Below are 27476 nucleotides of genomic sequence, written 5' to 3' on the forward strand. Positions count from 1 at the left end.
GATGGTGGCAGACACACAGCGGTGTGTTTGTCTGATTCTGCTAGTGGATGATGGCTGCCTGAGGGAACCAAGGGCCTCCAATGCTGGCCTATGGATGCACAGGGCTTATCTGGCTGTGTGTCCCTGCTCCTGCTGGCTGCCTGCAGGAAGGAGCCTTCTGTTGGCAGCTCCCTGAAGCTGAAGGGGGATCTGCTAGTTCTCTCTGCCCATGCTGGCCACCTGCAGGCGGTAATGCACAGCAGGCAGAGGTGGATCTGTCTGTCTCCCTTGGCCCACACTGGGCATGAGGAAGAAAGGGTCTTCTGGTGGCAGCACCTGGCAGGCAGAGGCAGATCTTCTAGCTCTCTCTGCCTGTGCTGGGCATGTGGAAGAAAAGGCCCAATCTATATAACTTTTATTTCTTTGTCTTGCTTTACTGCATTGGCTAGGACTGTGTTGAAGTAGTAAGAGTGAACACCCTTGTTTTGTTTCTAAACTCAATGACAAAGGAGTCTTTCACCATTAAGCACAATATTGGATGTAGATTTTTTTTTTGTCTTTTTCATTTTTATCGGTACCAGGGATCAAACTCATGACCGCCTGCTTGCAAGGCAGGTACTTATGCCGCTGAGCTAAATCCCCAGCCCCGGATGTAGATTTTTTTAGAAAAAAGATTCTATCTAGAAATCTATTTCCTAGCCAGGCATGGTGGCACACTCCTATAATACTAGCACTTGGGAGGCTGAGGCAGGAGGATTGCTTTGAGTTTGAAACCAGCCTGGACTACACAGTGAGTTCAAGGTCAGCCTACACTACATAGTGAGACCCTGTCTCAAAACAAACAAGCCCTAGTTCCTAGGTTTCTGAAATTTCATTATGAATGGTTGCTAAATTTTGGCAAATGTTCTTAGTACATCAACTGATATATGATAAGGTGGTTTTTCTTCTGTTGCATGCTGGTATAGCAAGTTACACCCTTGTTTCATTTTGTACATTGAACCAGTTTGACATTCCTAGAATAAATCCTACCTGGTCCAATGTACATTTCTTTTTAAGAGTGACTGGGTTTTATTTAATGTCATGAGGATTTCTACAGATATGTTCATGAAAGATAATGGTCTATAGCGGGTTTTTGTTTTTGTTTTGTACTTTGGTTTAGTTATCAGTGTAATACTGGTCTCATAAAATTAAGTTGGAAATGTTTCTCCTGCTTCATTTTCAGGAAAAGATTGTACAGAATTGATGTCAATTTGTTTTAAATGCTTGTTAGATATCCCCCATGAAACTGTCTAAATCTAGAGACTTCTTTTTTGGAAGGTTTTTCACTACAAATTGAATTTCTTTAATGGTTATAGGATTATTCAGATTAAAAGTTTGAGTCATGTACTTTCAAAAGAACTGAACTACTGTATATAATTTTTAAATGTATGTGCATAGAAATATTCTCATATTTTCCTTCTACTGTCTACAGGATCTGTAGTGACACTCTTGGTTTTATTTCTGCTATTAGCAATTTGTATCTTGCTTCTTTTTTGGTAAGTCTTGCTAGACATTATCACCTTTTGGGTTTATTCATTTTCTCTATTACTTTTACATTTTTAATGTCATTGACTTTTGCTCTTCATTATTTCTTCAAGCTTATTTTGGTCATCTTTTTTTTTTTTTGTCTTTTTCCTTTTTATTGGTACCAGGGATCGAACTCACGACTGCCTGCTTACAAGGCAGGCGCTTTATGCCGCTGAGCTAAATCCCCAGCCCTAGTCATCTTTTTCTACTTTCTTGTATTGTTTTGTTTTGAGATAGGATGTTGCTGGGTAGTTCAGGCTAAACTGGAGCTCACTGTGTAGTCCAGGCTGGCCTCAAACACATGGCATTCCTCCTGCCTCAGCCTCCCAAGAGCTGAGATTACAGGCATATGTTACTGAAAGGTTTTGGCCCAGACAGGACACTGTAGCCAGGAAAGCCACAACCGGAAGCAGGAAGCCCCATCTTGCCCTGCCCCTAGGAAGTTACCTGTGACGCCATCTTCCCGCCCCTGGGAATTTACATATGGCGCCAAACCTAGGACCAATGGGCTACCTGTGTATCCCTAATGCCCGCCTTAGGTTCCACCCCAAACCGAGGCTATTTACATGCACCCACGCCGCGTGTCTGCCGGAGACATCACTGGACGCCAGCGGTGGGGGTGCCGGTCATCTCTCTCCGTGTTCTCAGAATAAAGGCCGCTTTTTATTTTATATTTCTCATCTTTTGTTAATATTTTTCATCTTTTGGAAATAACTCTATCAGTTACCACACCTGGCTCCTACCTTCTTGAGGTAGGACGTTCTATTGAACAACTGAGACATTACTGCTCTAGTAGAAGCATTTAGGCTAGAACTTCCCTTTCAGTACTAGCTATATCCTACCAATTTTAAAATTGTATTTTTATTCTTTTTTTTTTCCGAGCTCCATGAAATCCAATGTATTTTTATTCTTATTAGCATACTTTTAAAAACTTCCCTTGAGATTTACTCTCTGACAAAAGTTCTTGGTGATTTTCCTACTATTTAATAGTCTCTAGTTTGATTTCGGACACTAAACTCTATAGTGTTGATTCCTTTAAGTTTGTTGAAGATACATCTAATTTTGTATAACTTCCATGGACACTTGAAAAGAATGCATATTCTGCTGTTGTTAAATGGAAAAAGACAAAAAAAAAAGGAAGACTTCATAAATAAACCAAATTATTCTGGTTAATAGTACAAATTCAGTTCTTCCGTATCTTTGCTGATCTGCTTTAGTAGTCTTGACAATTGTAAGAAAAGGATGTGGAAGCTCCCAACTATAATTGTGCATTTGTCTGTTTCTTCCTTTCAGTTCAGTTGATATATAAGTAAAAGTCTGGTTATACATATTTAGGATGAGCATATATTTTAGTGGATTGACACTTTTATCATTATGTAATATACTTTTTGCTGCTAATCATTCTCTCAACTTTCTCTGATGTCAATATAGCTACTTCTGCTTTAAAAAAAGAGTGATGCACTTTATTCTTTCATTTTTTATCTACTTACCTTTACTATTATGTTTGCATGGGTTTCTTATACAGACCATATATTGGGTCATCTAAAAAATCTATTACTTTCATGGTATTTTTTTGAAATTCTATTTTGAACTGGTATATTTAGGCCTCTATATTTTTGTTATAAGCTCAAAAATCCAAAATATGCTGCTCTTATTATAACTTGTTCTCTTCCTGTAAAACTTGTGTAATTGCTAGTTAAGTTGCAACCTTGTAACACACCCACCACGAAGCCCTTCCTGCCTCCCTGGTTCCTGGAACTGCTTGTTCCGCCTGCCTGGTTCCTTTGATGCAAACTCCTGATCCCTCCCTCCCCTGGCGGCTTGCTACTTCCTAACTCCCTGCAGCCCCTGGCTCAGGCACATGCTTTCCTGACTGCTATCCGGGACAGTGTTGCCACTGAGCTCAGCTAAAAAAGTGCTTTTTAAAATTTTTTGGACTCTGTCATTTTTCTACCCCTATCATTTGGAGGCTCATTCAGGATCCCACATTTTACAGGATTTATCCTCACCCTGGGCTCCTACTCTTCGGATGACATCAGGACCTCTTTGAATGTGGCTTCCTTCTACTGGCAAGTACTTATTACTTTCATTTTGCTCTGTGATTTTCTCCTTTCTATGACTTGGGGAGTCAAGTTTTCAGGCTTGCTCCCATTTGGGCAGAGTCGCCAAAATTGGGGCAGATTACTGCCGTTTGAGGGAGGAATTGACCTCCGCTGGGTGCACCACACACTTGGGGAGTCAAGTGCTCAGACTTGCTCCCATTTGGGCCAAAATCTTGTCTTAGCTCTCCTATATTTTTGTCTTCTTGTTCTGTCCCTGATTCATCTATTACTGAGAATTCTTACAATTTAAGCCGGACCTAGTATGTAAACTGCCTCCTATAGTTTTTATATCAGCTGATTAACTTGAATTAACTAAATTAGATTTTTTTTTTTGGTGGGGCTATTTGGGTTACTCGGTTGAAAAGCATGCTCTTCATGCTAGACTGCAGCTGCAAACTGGTTAAATTCCTGGGACAGTTCTACCATTAGCAAGCAGGGGAGTGGCCACCTGGCGATTTTAACCAGTGGTTGCAAAGTGAGAACCTGCTCCAGTTGTTACAGCTTTTTGGACAGCTCTCCGTCTCTGGGGCGGGCCTCTGCCATCTTGTCTTTGCTCCCTTCTCTGCACCCCTTGTCTCGCGTGTCTATTATGGGCCAACCAGCTTCCTCCCTTTTGTACCCTTGCAACTCGTTCTTAATCATTTTAAAGATTTTAAGAATTGAGCTGCCGGACATGGAAATCCTGTCTCCTCTAAGAAACTAAGAACATTCTGTGAACTTGAATGGCCTTCCTTTGATGTTGAGTGGCTTTCACAGTCTCTCAACACGTCCGCCAAGTCATTTTTGGACCCTCACATAACCCAGCCACACATTCCGATCAGGTGGGCTCTACTGAAGTTTGGATTGACCTGATCCAGGACACCCTTCATGGATAAGAAAATTCGGATGAGAAGGGGCACAATCTCTTCTTGTGGCAATGATGAAAACTAAGGTGTCACCTCCTCCTGCTATTCTCCCTCCTCCCGATGATGATGATTCCCCTCCTCCTTCCTGGCCCCCTACTTACCACCCTGATTTCCCAAGCTCATCAGAACTGTCCCCCATGGACCCCTAGCCCTCCCAGTCCACCCTGCACCCGCAGCCGTTGCCCCCCACCATCCCCCTCTCTCCCTCCATGCCTATCCCTGACTCCACTGAACCACCCTCCATTCTACCCCTCCAAGAAGTCCCTCCCTTGGACTCCTCTCAGGGATCTATTTTCACCTATGTCCCCTTCTCTACTAGTGATTTATACAATTAGAAATTACAGAATCTGCCTTTCTCTAAGGACTCTCAGGCTATAATATCTCTCCTTGAGACCATTTGTTTCATCCATCGGCCAACCTGGGATGACTGCCAACAGCTGTTGCAGACTCTATTCACATCCTAGGAATGCGAATGGATTCGTACCTTGGCACGCTGATCGGTCCTCAACACTAACAGGGAACCCACTTCGGACTTAATGAGGCTCAATGCTGTTTTCCCTTTGACCTGCCCTAACTGGGACCCCAACACGGATGGAGGTAAGGAGCCTCTCGATTGCTACCATCAGACTCTTCTTGTGGCACTCTGAGGTGCCACCCGAAAGCCGACCAACTTATCAAAAGTAACTGAGGTAAGACAATTGGCTTCTCAGTCTCCGTTGGCTTTCCTTGAGTACCTCTAGAGGCCTATTGTGTATATATATACACCTATAGACCCAGAGGCACCAGAGAATAGACGAGCTATTGACATAGTATTCATCTCTCAGTAGGCCCCTGATATTAAATGAAAGTTGTAAAAATTAGAGGATTTTGAAGGGATGATGATAGGTCAGTTGATAGATAGTTTCAAAAGGTCTTTGACAACAGGGAAGACCCGGAAGACAAGAAATTGACCAAGATCCTGGCTATCCTAGCAGAAGGCCATACTCAAGGTAAAAAGGAAAAAGACCAATAAACGAGGGCTCCACTAGACAAAAATCAATGTGCATACTTCAAAGAATTGGGCTACTGGAAAAAGAATTGTCCAAAATTATAGGCCAAATTGGAGAAAGGGGAAATCAGCCCTGGGGTCCTATTGGAAAAAGATTGACAATTTCAGGGTTTGTCCACTTCTGCTGTTCATTGCAGATCAGCATGAGATAGCAAACGGGATATTGACTCACATGTTAGGACCATGGTGCCACCCAATTGCTTTTCTCTCAAAAAGGTTAGACTCAGTTTCTTTGGGCTAGCCAAATTGCCTGCAAGCCATCGCAGCCACTGCTTTGATAGTAAAAGAGGCAAATAAACTAACTTTTGGACAGAAACTCTAAGTTGTGGCTCCTCATGCAATTGAAACCCTCCTCAGGGTCCCACTCAACAGATGGCTCTCAAACATGAGGATTGTACAACACCAGGCCCTCTTGCTTAACTCTGACCTTATTGAATTCAAAGAGATTACTGTCTTAAATCCAGCAACCTTGCTGCTAGATGATGACCCACAGGTACCCATCCATGATGGCATGGACTGGCTCTCTACCACTACCAGTGTTCGTCAAGACCTTACTTCCATTAGAGAATCCAGATGTTGAATATTTCACCAATAGCAGCAGCTTCCTTTTGAAGGTAAATGGATGACAGGGGTGACTGTAACCACTCAAACACAAGTAATTTGGGCCCAACCCCTGGATCAAGGCACCTCTACTTAAAGGGCCAAACTCACTGCCCTCACGGAGGCCCTAAAGTTGGCTAAGGATCTACATGAATAGCCATTACGCTTTTGCTACCGTTCATGTACATGGGGCAATCTACCAAGAGAGGGGGCTCTTAATCGCTACTGGTTCAAAGATTAAGAATGCTCCTTTTATCCTGGACTTGTTAGCCGCTATCTGGCTCCCCAAATCTATAGCAGTGGTACATTATAGGGGCCACCAGATGGGAAAAGATCCAATCTCGATAGGAAATGCTCTCGCTGACAGGAAGGCTCAAGAGGCAGCTCTAAAGTCATCTGTACAGCCTATGGCCCAATTGCTGCCAGTTCTGCCACCCCCTTGTTTGCCCCAATTGGTGTATTCCGAGTCAGATCAAGAGCTAGCTAGACGACTGAGCAAAACAAGAGCCCCCTGAAAATTGGCTTCAATTGCCAGACAGACAAATTTTAATACCCACTGCCTTAAAAAGAGACTTGATCCTTCAAATCCACCAGGCCTCACACCTAGGAGGCTCAAAACTGGCTGAGTTGCTTCGGAACAGGTATTTCATTCCTAAGCTGACTCAATTAGCAAAGGAAGTCAGTCAAAGATGCCCACAATGTCTGCATGTAAATACTAAAGTCACCACTGTCTCAGAGGAAATTCGATACTGGGGAACTTTTCCAGGAGAACACTGGAAAATTGATTTCACAGACATGGGAAAACCAGGACTACATGGACATAAGTATTTGATGGTTCTGGTGGACACTTTCACTGGATGGATGGAGGGATGCTTGACAAAGACCAAATCAGCCTTGATTGTTGTCAAAAAGCTTTTATATGAAATAATTCTTAGATTTGGTCTTCCCTTATCTATGGGGTCCCACAATGGTCTGGCTTTCATAGCTTCCATCATTAATAAAGTTGCTCGGTTATTACAGACTGATTGGAAATTTCACTGTGCCTACCATCCCCAAAGTTCAGGTCAAGTTGAAAGGATGAATCGACATTAAAAGAGATGCTTAGCAAATTGATTTTAAGGTCTGGCAAACACTGGGTGAGGCTCCTTCCTTTTGCCCTCTTGCGCATGCATTGTCCTCCACACATAGATGGAATACCCCCTTTTGAGGCAGTCTATGTGACACTGCTACTTCTCGTTCCCCGCCTTGGTAGTACCCATTTGGCAGAGACTGCTAACCACAGCTTAATTAAGTCCCTACAGGTTCTTCAACCTGTGCTGACTTCCGTCCACCAACTCTTTCGAGACCACCAAGTAGGCCACATGCACCAGAGAGACCCCTCTGGCTACAAGCCCAGGAGATCCAATGCTACTTAAGCGACGTTCCTGCAACTCTTCTCTTGAACCTTGCTGGACTGGACCATACACTGTTGTCCTCAGCACCCCTACAACTGCAAAAGTAGCAGAAAACCTACCTGGATATATCATTCTCACATCAAGGTTATCTCACCAGATGCCCAGGGAACTGTGGACTGTCACACGGACTGAGAACCCCCTTAAACTTAAATTGTCAAAATGCTCTTGACAATCCTCTTTGCTTGTCATATACAGCTTGCTTTGTTAGCCAGCCATAATCCAACCCATTCTTACCTTAAAAAATGTTCACGGTAATAAAACTTATGTCAGATCTGCTGCCTATAACTTCAATTCTATCCCCTATGCAAACTTGTGTTCTGATTCTACTGTAATAACTAATGTCTCTTACGCGCTGAGTCAATGCCTGGAAGCCCCTACAAGATATTGGTTTGCTTATACTTTAGGTTTAACTCCTTGTGTCATGCTTGATATATTTACTAGACATACTAAACTATGTATTCTTACACATGTATTTCCCCAAGTTTACTGGTTTTCTGGCACTAATGGAAGAGAACACTTAAATTTAAAATCCGATCTCTTTAGGACAGCTTGAACAGTCTCTATGTTAATACCAATTTTGATGGGACTAGGTCTCTCTGAAGCCCCAGCATTGGGAGCTACAATCTTAATAATTGGTGACCAAAACAACTGAGAACTAAGTGCCTTAATAGACAAAGATTTGGCAACACTAGAACATTCTGTATCCAAATTGGAAGAATCTCTCGGGTCTCTGACACAAATGGTTCTCCAAAACCACTGTGCGTAGCCTTAGAAGAGGCTTGCTATTTCTATGCCAATCACTCTGGAGTCATAGGAGATCACATAAACAAGCTTAAAAAAAAAAAAAAAAACAGATCCCATAAACGGGAGCAAAATGACAACTTGTTCAAAACTGTTTCCAAAACCTGTTCTCACTGTCCCCCTGGCTGACCACCCTACTCTCAGCTCTAATAGGTCCAATTGTTTTCTTCTTACTTGCTTTAACCGTCGGGCCATGTATTATAAAGTACCTTCTAAATCACATCCAGGACCCATTTCAAGCTGTTAAAATGCTTATACTTAGACAAAAAGATAGAACCAGTTATCTATACATGATTATGCAACAGAGTCAAAGATTTGACTCAGTGACCAGAAGCAGTGGGAAATGTTATAAGCTTAAAAATCCAAAATGTGCTGTATTTATTATAACTTTTTCTCATCCTGTAAAACTTGTGTAATTGCCGTTTAAGTTACAACCTTGTAATATACCCACCATGTAACCCCCTCCCTGCCTCCCTGGTTCCTTTTGTGCAGACTGATCCTAAGACTCTGACCCCTCCCCTTTCGGCTTGCTACCTTATAACTCCCTGCAGCCCCTGGCTCAGGCGCACATTGTCCTGACTGCTGTCTGCCGCAGTGTCGCTGCTGAGCTCTGCTAATAAAGCGCTTTTTAAAAAAATTACTTTATTTGTTAATATTAAGAAGAAAAGGTAAAATAAATTTTCACAACAAAATAATGAAAAAGTAACAATTGTTGATAAATTACACATCATTATCTTTAGTCACTCAAGTACAAAATATGGGCATAAAAATTTCTTCAATCAATATTAGCACAACCTTTCCTATTCAGTGAACTAAGTGACACTAATGGTATAACTAACTTGCATTTGTTTCTTTTCCCTTCTATCCTTTCTCTTTTCCCCTCTCTTAGTTTCTTCTTTTTATTGAACAGCTTCCTCCCATTTCACAGTGACTATTGTATATTTTGAACCTTATGGTTTCACATATGTCACTGTGGTGTGATGTTTTTCAATCCTTCTGGGAAGATACACAGAAGGGGAATACCTGGGTTGAAAGGGACCTCTAATCCTAATTTTTTGAGGAATCTCCACACTGATTTCCACAGTGTTTGTACTAGTCTACTCTCTAACCAACAGTTGTAAAGGGTTTCTTTTTCCCTACAGATCCAGGAACATTTTTTATTGGTTGATATATTTAAAAAAAAATTAAATAATTTTTTAATGAATAAGGGAGAGGATGAGATAAAAGGGGGCATAACAACATAACAATACAGGTTAAAAAGCACTTTCAGCAACCTAGTGCTTCACCACCAAATAACCCGACTTAATAGTAGTTACCATAGTGTCTTTTTCTTTGAAATATTTGGATATAACTTCATATGCTATAGCATCAAACATATCAAGACTCTGTAACACCATTCAAGTAGATGAAAGCATTGTAGAGTATTTAGAGCCAACTAACAGAAAAAATGATCAATGGTTTCAATATTATCTCTTTGCCTATAACAATTTTTGTTTATACTACCACATATGATAAAATCCAGCAAGTTACAACATGATAAAATCAATGGAGACAGAAGAACCATAGTTTGGTGTGGCTTTAAGACAAGATGTCATTAAATCTGCACTAGCTGTTATTATGTCTTATTTTCTTCAAAGTGGCTGTTCATTGCATCACCGGCCATGATATCAAACAGCCCAGAATAAAGCCATTCCAATTAATGAGTGAAAATTTTATAAGGCTTCAAGGCCATATAATGGGGAATCGTGGTTATCATGTACTTTTATATATTTGATTCATTTCCTACACTAGAGAAACTATTTGGAGTTCACAGATGCGAGTTTGATTTAGTTCACTTATGACTATGGTTTCAAGCTGCGCCCATTTATTGATAAATACCTCAATGTGATCCTTCTTTATAGCTGAGTAGTACTCCATTGTATAGAAGTACCACAGCTTTTTTATCCATTCCTCAGTTGATGGACATTTGGGTTGTTTCCATGATCTGGCTATTACAAATTGTGCTGCTATAAACATAGGTGCGCATATATCACTTTGGTATGATGCTTTCAGTTCTTCTGGGAAGATGCCTAGTAGTGGAATAGCTGGAACAAATGGGACTTCCAGTCCCAGCTTTTTGAGAAATCTCCAGACTGACCTCCACAAAGGTTGTACCAATTTACACTCCCACCAACAGTGCAGGAGAGTTCCTTTTTCCCCACAGCCTCTCCAGCACTTGCTGTTGTTGGTCTTCTTGTTCCTGGCCATCCTTTCAGGAGTGAGATGGAATCTCAGTGTGGTTTTAATTTGCATTTCTCTAATGACTAATGATGATGAACATTTTTTTATGTATTTATTTGCCATTTGTATTTCTTCTTCTGAGAAGTGTGTATTCATCTCAGATGCCCATTTTTGGATTGGGTCTTTGAATTTTGGGGGTGTGATTTTTTTTAATTCTTTATGTATTTTAGACAAAAGTCCTTTGTCTGAGGGGGAGTTCACTAAGACCTTTTCCCAATTTGTGGGTTTTCTTTTCACTATGCTGGAGATTTTTTTTGACTTACAGAAACTTTTTAATAAAAGGTAGTCCCAGTTATTGATTCTGGCAAGTATTTCCCGTGCAGTTTGAGTCCTGTTCATGAATTCTCTACCTACCCCTATGTCTTCAAGGTTTCTACCTAATTTGTCTTCCAATAGATTTAGTGTTTCTGTTTTAATATTCAGATCTTTAATGCATTTAGATTTTAATTTAGTACATGGTGATAGGCTTGGGTCGAGTTTTAGTTTTCAGCAAATGTAGAGCCAGTTTTTCCAACACCATTTATTAAAAAGACTGTCGTTCTTCCAGTGAACCTGCTTGGCTCCTTTATCGAAGATAAGGTGGTTGAGTGTGTCTGTAGTTGTGATTGTATCTTCTAATCTATTCCACTGATCCTCTGCTCTGTTTTGATTCCAGTACCATGTTGATTTTACTACTATTGCTTTGTAGTATAACTTCAAGTCAGGGATTGTGATGCCTCCTGCCTTGCCTTTGTTGCTTAAAATTGCCTTTGATATTCTAGGTCTCTTCTGGTTCCAGATGAACCTTAGGAGTGATTTCTCTAGATCTATAAGGTATGTTGATGGTATTTTTATTGGGATTGCATTGAATCTGTATAACAGTTTTGGGAGAATGGCCATTTTCACAATGTTTATTCTTCCTATCCATGAACATGGGATGTCTTTCCATTTTCTGAGATCATCTTCAATTTCTTCCTTCAGTGTATTATAATTTTCCCTGTATAGGTCTTTCACTTCTTTTGTAAGAGTAATTCCTAAATATTTCATTTTTTTGGTTGCTAGTGTGAAGAGTGTAGCCTCTCTTATTTCTCTCTGTGATTTTGTTGTTAGTATATTAGAATGATATTGATTTCTGAGTACGGATTTCATACCCAGCTACATTACTGAATTTATTTATTATATCTAAGAGTCTTTCAACGGAGTTTAGGGGGTCTTCTATGTAGAGTATCATGTCATCTGCAAATAATGACAATTTAACTTCTTTTCCTATCTTTACCCCTTTTATTTTTCTCTCTTGTCTAATTGCTCTGGCTAGTACTTCCAGTACTATATTAAATAGGAGAGGTGATAAAGGACATCCTTGTCTTGTCCCTGATTTTAAAGTAAAGGCTTTCAATTTTTGGCCATTTAGTATGGCTGTTGGTTTGTCATAGACAGCCTTTATTATATTGAGGTAAAGACCATCTATTCCAATTTTCTGTAGAGTTCTTATCATGAATGAATGTTGGACCTTATTGAAGGCTTTTTCTGCATCTATGGAAATGACCATGTGATTCTTTCTTTTGGCTTTATTGATATGGTGGATTACATTTATTGATTTACGTATGTTGAACCATCCCTGCATGCCTGGGATGAATCCCACTTGGTCATGGTGTATAATCTTCTTGATGATTTGCTGCATCCTATTTGCCAATATTTTATTGAGGATTTTTGCATCTGTGTTCATTAGGGAGATTGGTCTGTAGTTCTCTTTTTCGGTTGGGTCTTTCCCGGGTTTTGGTACTAGAGTAATATTTGCTTCCAGGAATGACTTCGGAAGAATTGCTTCCCTTTCAATTTCATTGAAGAGTTTAAGGAGTGTAGGTATTAGGTCTTGTTTGTATTTCTTGTAGAATTCTGCAGTAAATCCATCTGGGCCTGGGCTTTTCTTTGTAGGTAAGGAATTAATTACATGTTCAATTTCATGATAGAGATTGGGTTATTCAGCAGTTTTATATCCTCTTAATCTAGCTTTGGTACTTCATATGTTTCTAAGAGTCTGTCTATTTCTTCTGTGTTATCAAACCTTTGAGAGTAGAGGTTTTCGAAATAGTTGTTAATGATCTTCTGTATTTTCATTGAGTCTGTAGTGACTTCTCCTTTTTCATTTCTTATTGCATGTATTTGAGCTCTTCCCTTCTTTTAATAAGGTTGGCTAGAGGCTTATCGATTTTATTTATTCTTTCAAAGAACCAACTTTTTGATTCGTTGATTCTTCGGATTGTTTTCTTAGTCTCTATTGCGTTGATTTCTGCTCTGATTTTTATAATTTCCTCTCTTCTTTTGGCTTTGGGCTTGACTTGCTCTTCTTTTTCTAGCTCTTTGATGTGTAGCATCATGTTATTTATTTGTATTCGTTCTGTTTTCCTGATGTGGGAGCTCAGTGCAATAAATTTTCCTCTGAGGATGGCTTTCATTGCATCCCACAGATTCCGGTAAGTTGTATCTGTATTTTCGTTTGTTTGTAGGTATTGCTTAATTTCTTTTTTAATTTCCTCTGTGACCCACTGATTACTCAGGAGTGTGTTATTCAGTTTCCATGTGTTTGTGGGATTTTTGCAATATCTTTTATCATTGATTACTAATTTCATGGCGCTATGGTCCGATAGCATGCAAGGGATAATTTCAACCCTTTTGCATTTATTTAAATATGTTCCGTGAATTAATATATGGTCTATTTTAGAGAATGACCCATGTACTGCTGAGAAGAATGTGTATTCTGTTGTTGTTGGGTGGAATACTCTGTATATATCTATTAAGTCCATTTGTTCACAGGTGCAATTCAGTTCTTTTATTTCTTTGTTGATTTTCTTTTTGGTTGATCTGTCCATTGGTGACAATGGTGTGTTAAGATCTCCTGTCAGAATTGTATTACTACTGATTTGGTTTTTCATTTCTGTTAGTACTTGTTTTATATAACTGGGTGTTCTGGAGTTGGTGCACATATATTTAAGATAGTTATATCTTCCTCTTGGAGTTTTCCCCTAACCAGTATGTAGTGACCTTCTTTATCCTTTCTAACCATTATTGGCTTGAAGTTGACTTTGTCTGCAAACAGAATAGCTACCCCAGCTTTTTTTTGGGTTCCTGTTGCACGGAATGTTGTTTTCCATCCTTTGACTTTGGGTCTGTGAGTATCCTTTTGAGTTAAGTGGGTTTCTTGTAGACAGCATATGGTTGGATTTTGTTTCTTGATCCATTCTGCCAGTCTGTTTCTTTTAATTGGTGTATTGAGACCATTTACATTAATAGTAAGAACTGTTATAAACTGGTTTATTGTTGACATATTATCTTTCTGGCGTTGCATGTTTATCTTTCTGCTCTGTTCAACTGTCTGCTTTGTTTAGTGGTTTTTTCCTAAATGTATCTAGGCTGTCTTTCAGTATTCTTTGCAGGATTACTTGGTGATCATGAAGTTTTTCAGCTGATCTTTGTCATGGAAGTATCGTGTTTCTCCATCAAATTTGAAGGACAGTTTTGCAGGGTACATCAGCCTAGCTTGAAAATCATTTTCTTTTAGGGTCTGAAATACATCACTCCATGCTCTTCTTGACTTTATTGTTTGTGCTGAGAAGTCTGCTGTAATTCTGATAGGTTTTCCTTTATAGGCGATCTGTCTTTTCTCTCTGACAGCCTTTAATATTCTATTCTTTTGTTCAATTTCTGAGATGGTCATTATTATATGTCTGGGTGTAGATTTATTTTGGTTGTGACTATTTGGAGATCTATATGCTTCATTGATCTTGATATCAGTTTCCAATCTCATGTTTGGGAAATTTTCAGCTATTACTTCTCTAAATATCCTCTTGACATCCTTTATGTTGTCCCCTTCTTTTTCAGTTATCCCTATCAATCTTATGTTGTTTCTCTTTGTGTCGTCCTGTAGGTGTTGAATTGCTATTTCCTGATTTCTTGTTATTTTTAAAAGATCTTTTCTTTCCTGTTCACTTGTTGCAATCTTGTCTTCAAGGTCTGAGATTCTATCTTCACATTCATTGAGGCGGTTTTTACAACTTTCAATGGAGTTTTTGATTTCCTGTATATCTCTTTGCATCTGTTTTATGTATTCTGTTTGCTTCCTATACTGTTCATCCAGGGATTGTATCCTTCCATTTAGTTCCTCTAATTTTTTAACTGCCTCTTCTTTAGCTATGTTTAGCACCTGCTTCATTTCTTTTATCAATTCTTCTTTCATCTGAGAGAATATTTCTAGTTTGAATTCCTTCAAGGCTTCCCATACTTGCTTCTTTATTTCGGTTACCATTATTTCAGTCATGTGGCACGTATTTTCTTCTATGCACATGGCTCCTGGACTTTCTTGGGATGGGCTGAATGTTTGAGATTGCATTTTAGACTTTCGTTTTGTCATTTGGAAGCTTCAAGTGCTGTTCCAGGTGTGGGAGAGAGATCCACCAGCCTGGGATGGGGTACCCTGCGATGGCCCCACTCACTGGACCCAGCAGGAAACTATGGCCTGCTCCTCAGGCCAGGAAGAGTGTCTCCTCAGGCTGGGTGGAGCTCCCAGCCACCGCTGCCACAGTCTCTGATCTGGCCTGGTCCCCTGGGTCTGGTGGAGAACTGGCCTGGGTCCCTAGGTCAGGGCGAAAGTTCCCACAGGCTGGGCGGAGCTCCCAGCCTCCGCTGTTACTCTTACCCTTCCGGCCTAGTCTCTGGTCTGGTGGGGAGTTGGTCTGGTCCCCCAAGTCAGGGAGAAAGTTCCCGCCGCGTCACTCGCCAACACTCTGCTTCTCCCAGCTGCCGGGGCCACAGGCAGCAGCAGCCGCCACCGACTAAGGAGCCGCAGCCCTGTTTTATTGTTGTACTCAGCCTTCCTAATAAAGCGCTTTTTAAAAAAATTTTTTAGAGTCCATCATTTTTCTACCCATATCAATTTTAATGTAATTATTGATATGTTAGAGCTTGCTTGCCATTTTACTTTTTGTTTTTTCTCTTTGTGAGGTATGTGTGTGTGTGTAGTTTTTAAAAATTCTTTTCTCGTTCCCATGGCAAGGTAAAGTACATGTTATAGAATTCCACTTTGGTTTATCTACAGTATTTTGAGTGCATATGTTTATATACTCCTGTTTGGGGATTGTTTTTATTTTTGTTATTTGATTAGTTGTTTATTTTTATTTTTTTTTTTGTCTTTTTCGTTTTTATCGGTACCAGGGATCGAACTCATGACTGCCTGCTTCCAAGGCAGGCGCTTATGCCACTGAGCTAAATCCCCAGCCCTAGTTGTTTATTTTTGCAAGGCTAGCAACCAAAGCCAGGGGCTTGAGCATGCTAGGAAAGCTATGTGTTACTGAGCTGCATCACAAACTCGTATTTCCTTGTTTTTTAAAAAATACTAATTGTTCTAAGTCTTACAATATACCTTGCTAGGTGTGGTGGCGCACATCTGTAATTCCAGCACATGAGAAGCTGAGGCAAGAAGATCACCATGAGTTCAAGACCAGCCTGGATTACATAGTGAGTTTAAAGAAAGCCTGAACTATATTAGTGAGATAGTTGTTGATTGTTTTTGAGACAGGGTCTATCTATCTATCTATCTATCTATCTATCTATCTAAACTAGTATCAGTGTTTTACCACTTTCAGTATAATACAGAAAACTTAACTCCAATTTTGTTACTTTTCTCTTTATAATTATCTTTAACATTTCTCTACATTGCAAAAAGAGCAGATGTAAGTTTTTGCTTCCATTAATAATTTTTTATAATCAAGAAGGATAACTAATATATGTATCAGCACTATATTTATTTTATTGTTCTTCCTTTCTGATATTCCAAGTTTCCTTTCTTTGGAGAATATCCTTTAGTTACTCTGTTAGGGAGGGCCTGCTGGTGACAAATTTTCTTTTCTTTTTGCAGTGCTGAGGATCAAACCCAGGGCAAGTGTATGCTAGGCAAGTGCTCTGTGATTAAGAAAATTTGCCATTTTCTTAATTTTCCATTTTCTGAGAATGTCTTGATTTCCCCTTCAATCCTAAAGGATATTTATGGGCTAGAAAATTCTGAGTGGAAGGGGGAGCAAAAAATGGCAGAGTAGTAATAAGCAACAAAATATAGCCTCTGCAAGACCTGGAATTGAGCACCTGGGGAAAAATCTTAGTGAAGAGACAAAGAGTATATCACCAGAAATCCGTAGGGAGCTGACAGGAAAACTGGAAACTACAGAGAAACTGGAGAAGCAGAGCCCAACACAGAAAAAAAGAAGGAAGTAGACTTCTGCGAAGATGGAGTAAGCAGCACAGAAAGAGCCTATCCAAGATTTGGTTTTCCGATACTGGTATATAGCAATATGAGGAGATGGAGGAAGGAGCTGGTTCCTGAGACCCACGAAAGATCAGAAGCTAGAATTGAAGCCTACAGGAAATGTAAAGGGAGCAACTTCAACAAAGAAGGATAAGGTGGCAGGTGGTGCTTTCTCCCTGAGCCTGGACTCCCTGTGTGGGAGGGGTGGCTGGAACCTGCAGATGCATGGTGACTTCCAGTGACTTCAGAGGTCTCCAGGGCGAAATGTACCACTGGAATATAGCAGTGGACATAGTGGACTGCACAGTGGCTGGTGAGTTGAGTTCAGATGTCTCCCAAAAGGTGACTGGCTGGGAGCCACCTTATAGAGGCGTCAACTGAGCCCAGAACTCAGAGCACCTGCTAGCTCTGACAGCTCGCTCCCAGTGTTCAGGGTCAGGGAGCTGAGTTCCAGCTTGCAGGAGGGACACAGACTGCTACAGGCTGAACAGGTCTAGTTCCAGACTCAAAACCAGAACTCAAAATGAACTTCAGTGGAACTAAAAGTGCAGACTCGCTGAGATTATCCACTACCCTTCCATAAAGCTACAGGTAGCTTGTTGGGATTAGTCAACTTGGATCTGGACTCTGTCTGCCCATTTTGTCCATTAGTCCAGCAGAGGCACCTCGAAGGGTACTTTTTTCATATTTTTCTCTTCTTTCTCTCTTTTCTTGTTTTTTTTTTTATTTGCTCTCATTTTTATACAAGTGTGGACATGGTTTCTAGTTTAGTTGTTGTTCTGTTCTATTCTTCTTTTTATTTCTTTTCTCTTTCTCTCGTATCTTCTTCACTAGTTTCTGAAAGTTTGCATGATCTTCATTTGTCCTCAAGCCTTGCTTCTAATCTTCCTCTTCTTTTATTTCTTTATTTTCTCCCCCTAACCCCGTTTAAATTTTCTCCCCTGAGGAGAGGGTTATTTGCTATACTGAAGGCTTATTTACTGCATACAATTTTCTAGTTCATCTTAGATTTTGTTATATAACAACAAATCTAGTTCATATGGTTAAAGGTGGCAAATTAATAGTTATTTCAGTTTGTCATTTTCTAGGCTGTGTTAGACGTTATTGCTACTGTTGATTGAACCACGTTAGTGACATAAGTGTTCTAACTAGTTGTTCTTCCTGGTATACCAAAACTGAGATTTCCTAAAGGTCATACAAAATACTATATAGGCCAGTGCCTAAGAACCATAACTGGGTCAAGTAAGCAGCAACTTCTCATCCCCAATAAATTGAAGAGGTAGGATCTTGCAACAGACTTAAAACCCAAATGCCAGCTATACCTTGAAGATACCTATGAAAAGCAGTCATGTCTTTTTTTTTTAAATTTTATTTAAGGAGAAAAGAAAAAAAAAAGCAGAGAAAGGGTACAAGTTATACAGATTTGCAGAAAAAAAATGAACAGTAGGAAATCACTACTTAATGGATTACATATTGTCATCTTAGAAATAATTGTTCAAGTCACAAAATTAAAGCTTGTAAAGTGGACATTCCATCAATGATACTGCAAACAGTTCTGTTCAATGATCCAATAAAACTCTGTGATAGCATTTTCTATCTTATACACTTAAATATACATGCAGTTATATAGTTTAGAGCACTTTCTTTTCCTCTCTTTTGTACAATGACTATTACACATTTTGGGTTTCATTGCTCCCACGGTTCTTATTACTTTTTTGGAAGAGAGTAAAACCAAATGTGACATAACAGAACAGAATCGGTCAAGTCAAAAGGGTGGACATAATAGATAATGTGAAAACATAATACAAGGTGATCAACAATGGTTACCATAATGCCTCCCGCTATCTCTAATAGAACTGCCTATATCGTTAGTTATAATACAATTGAACAAAACAGTAAAGAATAAAACCGACAAAACCAAAACATAGGAGACATTGTAGGTCTTCAAAAGTAGATAAAAGTCAACGAGAATGGGCGTTATAATGAATCTCATTATCTTCACAGCTGATGCCTAAATTTTCGAACCTGATACTATCCAGCAAAACAGAATAGGGGAACATCAGTTAAAAACCAGATGGTGAGAGTAATACAGGGCTTTAAATCGAGGTAATGGAAAGTCAAAGTGGGTTACTATAATATATCCTGCTATTTTTTTCCCTTTAATTAAAAGGATAAAAATAAAAAAGTAAATAATGGAGTGGAGATTGAGATAAAAGAGGGCATAACAACGAAACAGCACAGATCAAAACATAACCATTTATGCAGAATACTGTTTCACCACCAGATAATCCTGACTTAAAAGTAGTTACCATATTGTCTCTTTCCTTGAAATCCTTGAGTACAACTTCGTATACTGTAGCATTAAGTATATCAAAACAATGTAAAACAATTTAAGAGAATGACAGCATTACAGAGTATTTAGAATCGACTAACAGAAAATGAACAATGGTTTCTGTATAATCTCCTTGTCTTTAAAAGGTTTTTGCTTATACTATCGTACATAATAAAATCCAGTAAGATACAACCTATTTAGACCATTGGAGACAGAAGGACAAAAGCTAGATGAGACTTCAAAACAAGATGATACTAAATCAGTATTACCTATCAAGATGTCATTTTCTCCAAAATAGCTGTTCCTATCATCCAATCTTCTCTGCCTCATTTCTGTTGAGCTCTTATTCTGTCAGTAGCTGTCAGTTTGTCTTCTTCACTTTGTTCTCTGCTCCATTCGTTGTGGCCTCCACTATTTCTGGATTCTTTGTATTTTTCTTTTTTTAGAATATCCTGCAATACTCTCTGTAGAGTTGAATTGGTGGTTACAAATTCCCCCAGTTCCTCTTTATCCTGGAAGCACCTTGTTTTTCCATCAATTTCCAGGGACAGTTGTGCAGGATATCTCAATCTTGGCTGTAGATTATTATCTTTCAAAGCTTGAATTATTTCTCCCCATGCTCTTCGTGATTTGATGGTTTGTGCCGAGAAATCTGCTGTAATTCTGATGGGTGTTCCCTTGTAAGTGGTCTGTTTCTTGTCTCTTACAGCTTTTAATATTCTGTTCTTGTACTGAATTTCTGGAATTTTTATTATTATATGCCTGGGTGTTGCTCTGTTTGGGTTGTAGGTAGCTGGGGTCCTGTATGCCTCATACATCCGAGTATCTTTACCTTTTGCTAAATTAGGAAAATTCTCCTGGATTATTTCTGTGAGTAGCTTTTGTAGTTCATTTGTTTGTGTCCCTACTTCTTCTTTTATGTTCTTAATCCTTAAGTTATGGATCCTCTTATCATCTTCTTGTCTTTGTATTATTGCTGTTTGTTTCTTTGTTATTTTTAAGAAGGTTTTCATTTCATTCTCCCATATTACAAGTCTGCCCTCCAGTTCAGATAGTCTGTCCTTAGTTTCTTTCAAGCTGTTATGCCAGTCTTCGATAGACTTCTTAGTTTCTTGGTAGTCCCTTTGAACCTGCTTCACGTATTCTATGCTTTCTCTGTTTTCTCCATCAAACAATTCTCCCCTCTTTTTCTGTTCTTCCATTCTACCATCTGTTTTTTCTTGGGTGGTGCTTAGCATTTCTCTAACTATTTTGCATACTTCTAGCTTCAGGTCATTGATAACTTCATTCCTGAATTGGTCTATGAGGCTCTCTATATGGCGCTTTATGTCTATTGGTGCGGTGTCCGCTATTGCCTGTTTCTCAGAATTGGGGGCCGAGGAGCCTTTCTTGTTGCTGCCTCTTCCCATATTCTCTGTTCCTTATATATGCAAGCTTATATGAGAGGCCCAGCTTCTCTCCCTGTCAGCCACAGCCTGATCGAATTGCGCTGGTTAGGTGTTCCCACTCACCGCTGCGCACCAGGCAGCCTACGTGGGGCCCGCCCCTCCCGGCCTCCGTCAGGCTCTGGGATCTGGGTTGGGCCAGCCTACGGGGTCCGCCAGCAGCGTCACGCAGGCCAGGCACTTTTCACCAATCCCGCCCGAGAGGGGGATGTGTGGCTGGAGTCGCCACCGTGCCCTGTTCCCGCAGGACTGCTCGGGCCCAGAAAGTCCGCTGGAGTCAAACTGTGGTGGAGTGTCAGTTTCTCTCACTCACCTCGCCACAAGTCAGAACATGCCTCCCTGCCTGTCCTGTTTTCGACTCCGTTCGCAGACTCCCATTCTCAGAGTTTCCGCGTGTCTCTCTCCTTGCCAAGCTGATGTAGAGGCAGCCAGCTGCCGCGCGGTGGGAAACCCAAATCGCGGCTTCCAATGGCGCGGGGTCCAGCCTCAGCAGCGAGGTTTTTCTGTTCCTGTTTTAGCACCAGGACTGCATTCCAAGTTGGTTTCTCTCAGCCGAGTTCGTTCCTGAGTCAGCAGAGCATAACGCCACCTGCTTATGTCTCTTTAGTCTGCACCATACCTGGCTTCTGAGCCTAGTTTTTCAGAGAGCCTCCGGTAGTTGCTGTTATCTGTCCGCCATGTTCTCCCGGAAGTCCGAAAAGCAGTCATGTCTTAAGATACTATGCTTGGCTTTTCTTCTACTTATTATAAGAACATTAAAAATCCATATTGGGAGTCCAGTTCTCATAATCTCACCTAATTTTAATTACCTCAAAGGCTCTACCTCCAAATAACATCATTCTGGGGATAGGATATGTGTGGATTAACTAATGGGCAACTTGGAACACCCAGCTGAACTGAGTCAGCATGTCTTTTGGTGTGAAAGACCCACCTGAGGATCGTTGCCAACAGCATAAAAAGAACTGGAGGGGAAGATGGTATGCTGGAGAAGGCTGTTGTGCTGGCTTTCCTGATATGAACTCAGCTGTTCTCATCAGTGGAGGAGCTCTGGTCCTCACTGTTGCTGAGGATGTCTGCAGTTGTCTTTGGGGGAGCTCTGATCCTTAATTTGAGCATCACTTCCTGGCTCCAGTACAGTTGGCTCAGCCTGCTGGAACAGATCCTTCACCTCACTGCCTTAGATTTGCTAGCTTCTATAACTGACCTTCAGGCTTTCCCAGTGCAGATCTTTGGTACAGACTTTGTTGTGGGCTCTAGGTCTTCAGTCAGACTCATGGAGGACACTGCCACAGGATCCAGGCCCTCAGCTGGGCTCTTAGGGTCTCTATCACGTGGACAGATCTCTTGTACTCCTCTGCATTTGACTTTTTAGGTGAATATTATAAAATAATACTATAAATTATTAAATCTATTCCCTTGCAAACCCTGACTACAGCCTAGGAATCTGATCCACAACTGCACCTATTATTTGGCTTTCCTAATTCAGGTTGTGATTTTCTTGGTTCTTGGTAAGATGAGCAATTTTCAATTATATTTTGAATATTTTGAGTATTAACTTGTGGGACTCTGGATCCTATTTAATTTTCTTTTTCAATAGGCAATTTAGTATTAGCATGCTTGTTCTGATTTATTTATGTAGGTTGGGGTCCTAATGACAATTTATTTTTCAGAGACTATGCAGTCCTTTTCTGGTCTGCTTCCTTTGAGATGTGGGATACAAAAGCTGATGTAAAAATCCAGATAGTATTCTCCACTATAGTTCAAAACTTTTGCTATGCTAGTTCTGGTCAGTTTCTTATTGTGATTACTACACAATTTGTCCAGGAGTTCATACATACAATTATTTTTTCCTTTTTGTCTTCCCCTGTTATTGTTGTGGTACCAGGCACCATTCTTTTTTATGAGCTTCTCAATCATCACACATAGTGAGTTCAAGGCCAGTGTGAACTATAGTGAGACTGTCTCAAATAAATAAATGTAACTACGTGAGATATAGGTAAACAATAGCTGACAGGTTAAGACATAAAGCTTTAACAATATGTATTGTAGTAGAGGGATAAATAGGTAAGATTCAACCTAACAACTCAAATCTGTTGAGACAGAAAATTTCCTGAAAAGCAAGGAACTTTTCATCCAAACTAAGATATCCACTGATAAAATGGAACTGATGCTTTTTCACAAAGAAAGAAAGAAAGAAAGAAAGAAAGAAAGAAAGAAAGAAAGAAAGAAAGAAAGAAAGAAAGAAAGAAAGAAAAGAGAACCCCACACAAATCCAAACACCACACAGTGGAGAAGTGTGGCCCCTATCTGACAATGTCTTTATAAGTAGCAAAAGCATCATCCTGCACTTAGAAGAATAGGATGGTTTTTAAAAGTATGAAGGTATCTGTTGTCAGACACTTTAAACATGTAAGGAATTCCCCAATTTATTCTGGAAGTCAGTTTTTTGCATCTCCAGAGCCAGTGCCGACAGCACGCTGGCAGCGCGCAGAGTCCCGGCAGCCCTCGCCTTGGTCAGGCAGCAGGTCTGCGTTTTCTCACCCCTCCCCACCAGCTAATACCTCTGCCTGAGAACGTAATTTCATGCATCACTTTCCTTCACCCGCTGCTGCTGCTGCCACCACCCTGCTCCTCGGTTCCCACAACACACACACTCCATGGCAGATATATGACTTTGGTAGATGAGTAGAAGCAGAGACTCGGCTTGTATATCATCCTGTCTTAAACAGATCAATAACAGCCCCCCTACAAAGGTTCACTTTGTCTCAGAAATACTTAGTTGTAAAGCATTTGAAAGACCTAAGCCTTCTTAATAAGGAACTAGAGCTGTCCTTTTAAGTCTGGGGGAGAGGACAGAGAGGAAGACAAAGGCAAAAGGGACCCTAAGGAGAAAGAGGAAGGAAGGGAAAAGTGTCTTCAACATGGTCATCAGAGGAGATTCTTTCAGGGACTGACGAGACTCAAATGGAAATGATTTGTGACATTCCCTGGCTATTACACAAACTCAGAATCTGTCTAAAACTAGGACTTCTTCCTGATAGTCTGTACCTGTGAGCCATCCTACACACCAGGGACATAGCCAAGGAGCTATGCTATGATTCTGCCTCTTTTTCCTTCTCATTCCCTTAGCTCATACAGAAAAACCAGAACTGGGGGAACCCCAGGCATCCTCTTGTCCCAGTCACTTGTTTTATACTTAAGGAACCTGAAGCCCAGAAAGGATACTATACGCTGTAAAAACAAAGATCCAAGTTTCTACCCTTCTGTTCCAGCTCCTCTATTCTTTTGGAACAAGTTTGTGTCTAATCCCAGTGAGAGGCTATCTCTGGGTTATAATCAATCTCCTTTTATCCTACTCATCTCTATGATAATGGAGAGAGGCCTCAATACTATGCTTTAATTTTTCTGAAATATGAAATGGAAAGTAGGGTCCTAATTAGACAAAAATGCTCCTAGCACTGTTTTTTCCTTAATTTTATTTTAATTAATTAATTATTTATTTATTTATTTATTGGTACTGGGGATCAAACTCATGACCTCGTGCTTGCTAGGCAGACACCTGTACCATTGAGCTAAGTCCCCAACCTCTTTAATTTTATTTTAAAGAGGGTAAAATTAAACAGAACAAAACAGATCATAAGAAAACAATATAAGAGACATAGATTTAAAGCAAGACAGCCAGAGATCTTTACTGTCTATATATTGTCTCTTGTTTTCTTTTCTTTCTTTTTTTTGGGGGGGTGGTGCTGGGATCAAACTCATGACCTCACGCTTGCTAGGCAGGCACTTAGGCCACTGAGCTAAACTCCCAGTCCGTCTCTTGTTTTCTTCCAAATAGTTGTCTATATCTTCACATACAATGAATTCATACAAAACCAGATAGTATAAAACTGATCAGAACAGGATGATGAAGGCATTTTAGGTCTTCAAGACCAGACAATACGGAAGTCAACAATGGTTCCCATAATATTTGTCATTCTCTTCAAAATAGCTGTCTATACCCTCACATATGTTTAAATTGAACAAAACAAAACAGACTAAAATCACTCTGAGAGAAGAATAACAGTATTGCTGGATTTCACATCATGATGCTACAGAATCAGCACTGGGTACCTTAGTGTTTCTTTTTCTTCAAAGTAGCTGTTCATTTCATCGTGCATTATATAATCGATTCTCATAAACTGTTTAGAAGTTCTATGCATGCATGAGTCTCTACATGTATACCTATCCTTTCTGTATTAGAGGGAAAAACAAAACAAAACAAATTCCTAGAAAAACAAAAAAGACATATATACAACAATAGCAAAGAGCCCAGAACACTGGCAATATAGGCCTTCAGAATAAGGTGGTATGAGCATAGCTAGGGTTGTTATTGTACATAATGATCTTCAAGAGTTCCTCAGAGCTCAATAATATGCACAATTGTTCCAGTCCTATGAATGTTAACTATTTTGTTCCAACAACTTATAGAATTTGTAGCACAATCATCTTAGCTATCCAAAGTATGTTTATATAATTTTAGATATTTTTTCTTTTCCCTTCCTTTTTTTTCCCTCATTTTCCCTGAGATATTATTTTTTTCCCTTTTAAGCAGAATCTTATCCTTTCACTGCAATTATTGAGTTTTTTGTATCTTATGTACTCTTACCATTTCTTACACTAGGGAGACTGTACAGTATTTACACATGCGAGTTTGATTTATTTCACTTATGAGTATGGTCTCGAGTTGCATCCATTTACTTCTAAGTAGCTCAATATGATCATTCTTTATAGCAGAGTAGTACTCCATTGTATAAAAATTCTACATCTTTTTTACCCAATCCTCAGTTAATGGGCATTTAGGTTGTTTCCAAGATTTGGCAATTACAAATTGTACTGCTATAAACATGGGTACACATATATTACTGTGGTATGATGCTTTCAGTTCATCTGGTAATATGACCAGAACTGGAATAGCTGGGTCAACTGGATCCCCAATCCCAGATTTTTGAGGAATCTCCAGACTGACCTCCACAGTGATTGCACCAGTCTATATTCCCACCAACAGCGCAGAGGAGTTCCTTTTTCCCCACAGCCTCTCTAGCATTTGTTGTTGGTAGTTTTCTTTATCCTGGCCATTCTTTCTGGGGTGAGATGGGATCTCAGTGCGGTTTTAATTTGCATTTCTCTAAAGAGTAATGATGATGAGCATTTTTTCATGTATGTATTTCCATTTGTATTTCTTCATCTGAGAACTGAATATTCATCTGAGATGCCCATTTTTGGAATAGGTCTTTGATCTGGTTTTTAAAAATTCTTTATATGTTCTGGACAGACATCCTTTGCCTGAGGGACCATTCACTAAGATTTTTTCCCAATTTGTGGGTTTTCTTTTCACTGTGCTGGAGATTTCTTTCGACATGCAAAAACTCTTTAATAGGACACGATCCCAGTTATTGATTCTGTGAAGTATTTCACATGCGGTTTGATTCTTGTTCATGAATTCTCTACCTAACCCTATCCTAGCACTGTTTTGTTTTCAGAACTTCACAATCAGTTAGTTACATCTGCAGTCCTTTTTTTATTTTAAGGCGGGTCTTGCTAGTTTGCTAAAATGCTGGAAGGGGGCTCAAATTTGTAATCTTGGCTCAGCCTCTCAGAATGCTGGGACTACAGGCATGCACTACCATATCCAGCTGGCTTTTTTTTTTTTTTTTCTGTTGTGGTTGTCTATAAAGGGTTTCTTACTTGTGATTTATAGTTCTTCTAGTTATTTTTAAAATATGATTATCGCATGTTTATTCTAAAAGCTTTGGGAAAAGTGATTTTTACTTGCACAATGTCAGTTACTCAGGATGCTGGGGTAGGAAGATCACAAGTTCTAGGCCAGGCCAGGTAATAGGTAGATAGTATCTTAAAATAAATTTTTAAAAGGACCAAGGATGTAGTTCAGTTATAAAGCACTTGCCTAGCATATACAAGGCCCTGGATTCAACCTCCAGCACTGCAAAAGCAAAAATCCAAGACCATCCTTCAGGCTTACACAGTCTAAAAAGAATGTCACATACCTCATCTTCCTTTGAACTCTCTCTCTCTCCCTCTTTGAATTTGGCCAGTGCACTCTTGAGATCCTGAGACGTGTAGGTGTCGGTGTTGATATCCAGCCTGCCCAAAACAAAACTGAGAGTCATGATGTTTTGAGAAAGGCATGATGTTCCCCAAGAAAGAAAGTGCCCTACGTGGCTAGCAACCTACAGTAATACAGGCCAGCCCAGCTCTAACCTGGAATGCACTGCCATACCTTTGCCTTCCGACAGTCAGCAGTCTAACAGGTGACCTTCCCTTGAAGTTAGAGTGGAAAGACAGCTGAATATGGGATTATTTCACAAAAGAGGAGGAAAGGCTACAGGGCAGACAAAAGTCCAGAGGGCTTTTAGCTAGGAGTTTGGGTGGAAATGAATATGGAATATCTGTGCCACACTGTTCTTTGCACATATGCCACAGCAGGGCATTTTAGAAGGCAAAAGGTGCAAAGACAGGGTGTAACATGCATCCTTATTTATGTCATTTGAGGGTATGGATGACAGGAAACTGAGTCCCCCAGAGTGTGTCTGCCATGATTTGACAAGCCAGCCTGTCTTCACAAAAAGAGTTGGATAGATTCATAGCTTAAACCAACCTTGAGCCCAGAGGAAAGGCAAGAGGTGTCAG

At 40.0% G+C, this 27476-nt stretch overlaps 1 protein-coding gene and 1 long non-coding RNA gene across 10 annotated transcripts in view; one reads left to right on the forward strand and one right to left on the reverse strand.

Moving 5' to 3' along the window:
• Nucleotides 1-27476, reverse strand: part of Sil1 (SIL1 nucleotide exchange factor) — a 314976-nt gene that overhangs the window by 96232 nt on the left and 191268 nt on the right. For 6 of the 8 annotated variants that reach the window (XM_013141126.3, XM_013141124.3, XM_013141125.3 and 3 more), the window contains one exon: nt 26834-26945. In XM_013141126.3, the coding sequence (XP_012996580.1) occupies nt 26834-26945 (112 nt within the window). The remainder of the gene's footprint in view (nt 1-26833; nt 26946-27476) is intronic. The other 2 variants (XM_003477414.5, XM_013141127.3) reach the window with 1 other exon arrangement.
• LOC106025153 (uncharacterized) lies at nt 3353-7926 on the forward strand. Of its 2 annotated transcripts, none has more exons than XR_010041597.1 (2): nt 3353-6214; nt 7493-7926. It is a non-coding gene; the product is annotated as an uncharacterized LOC106025153 (long non-coding RNA). The 2 variants fall into 2 exon arrangements; XR_010041598.1 differs by having other exon boundaries at nt 7502-7926.

The sequence above is a fragment of the Cavia porcellus genome, unplaced genomic scaffold (genome assembly GCF_034190915.1).
Source record: "Cavia porcellus strain 051 isolate PalLab524CR breed Dunkin Hartley unplaced genomic scaffold, mCavPor4.1 scaffold_21, whole genome shotgun sequence".
Classification (NCBI taxonomy): Eukaryota; Metazoa; Chordata; class Mammalia; order Rodentia; family Caviidae; genus Cavia; species Cavia porcellus.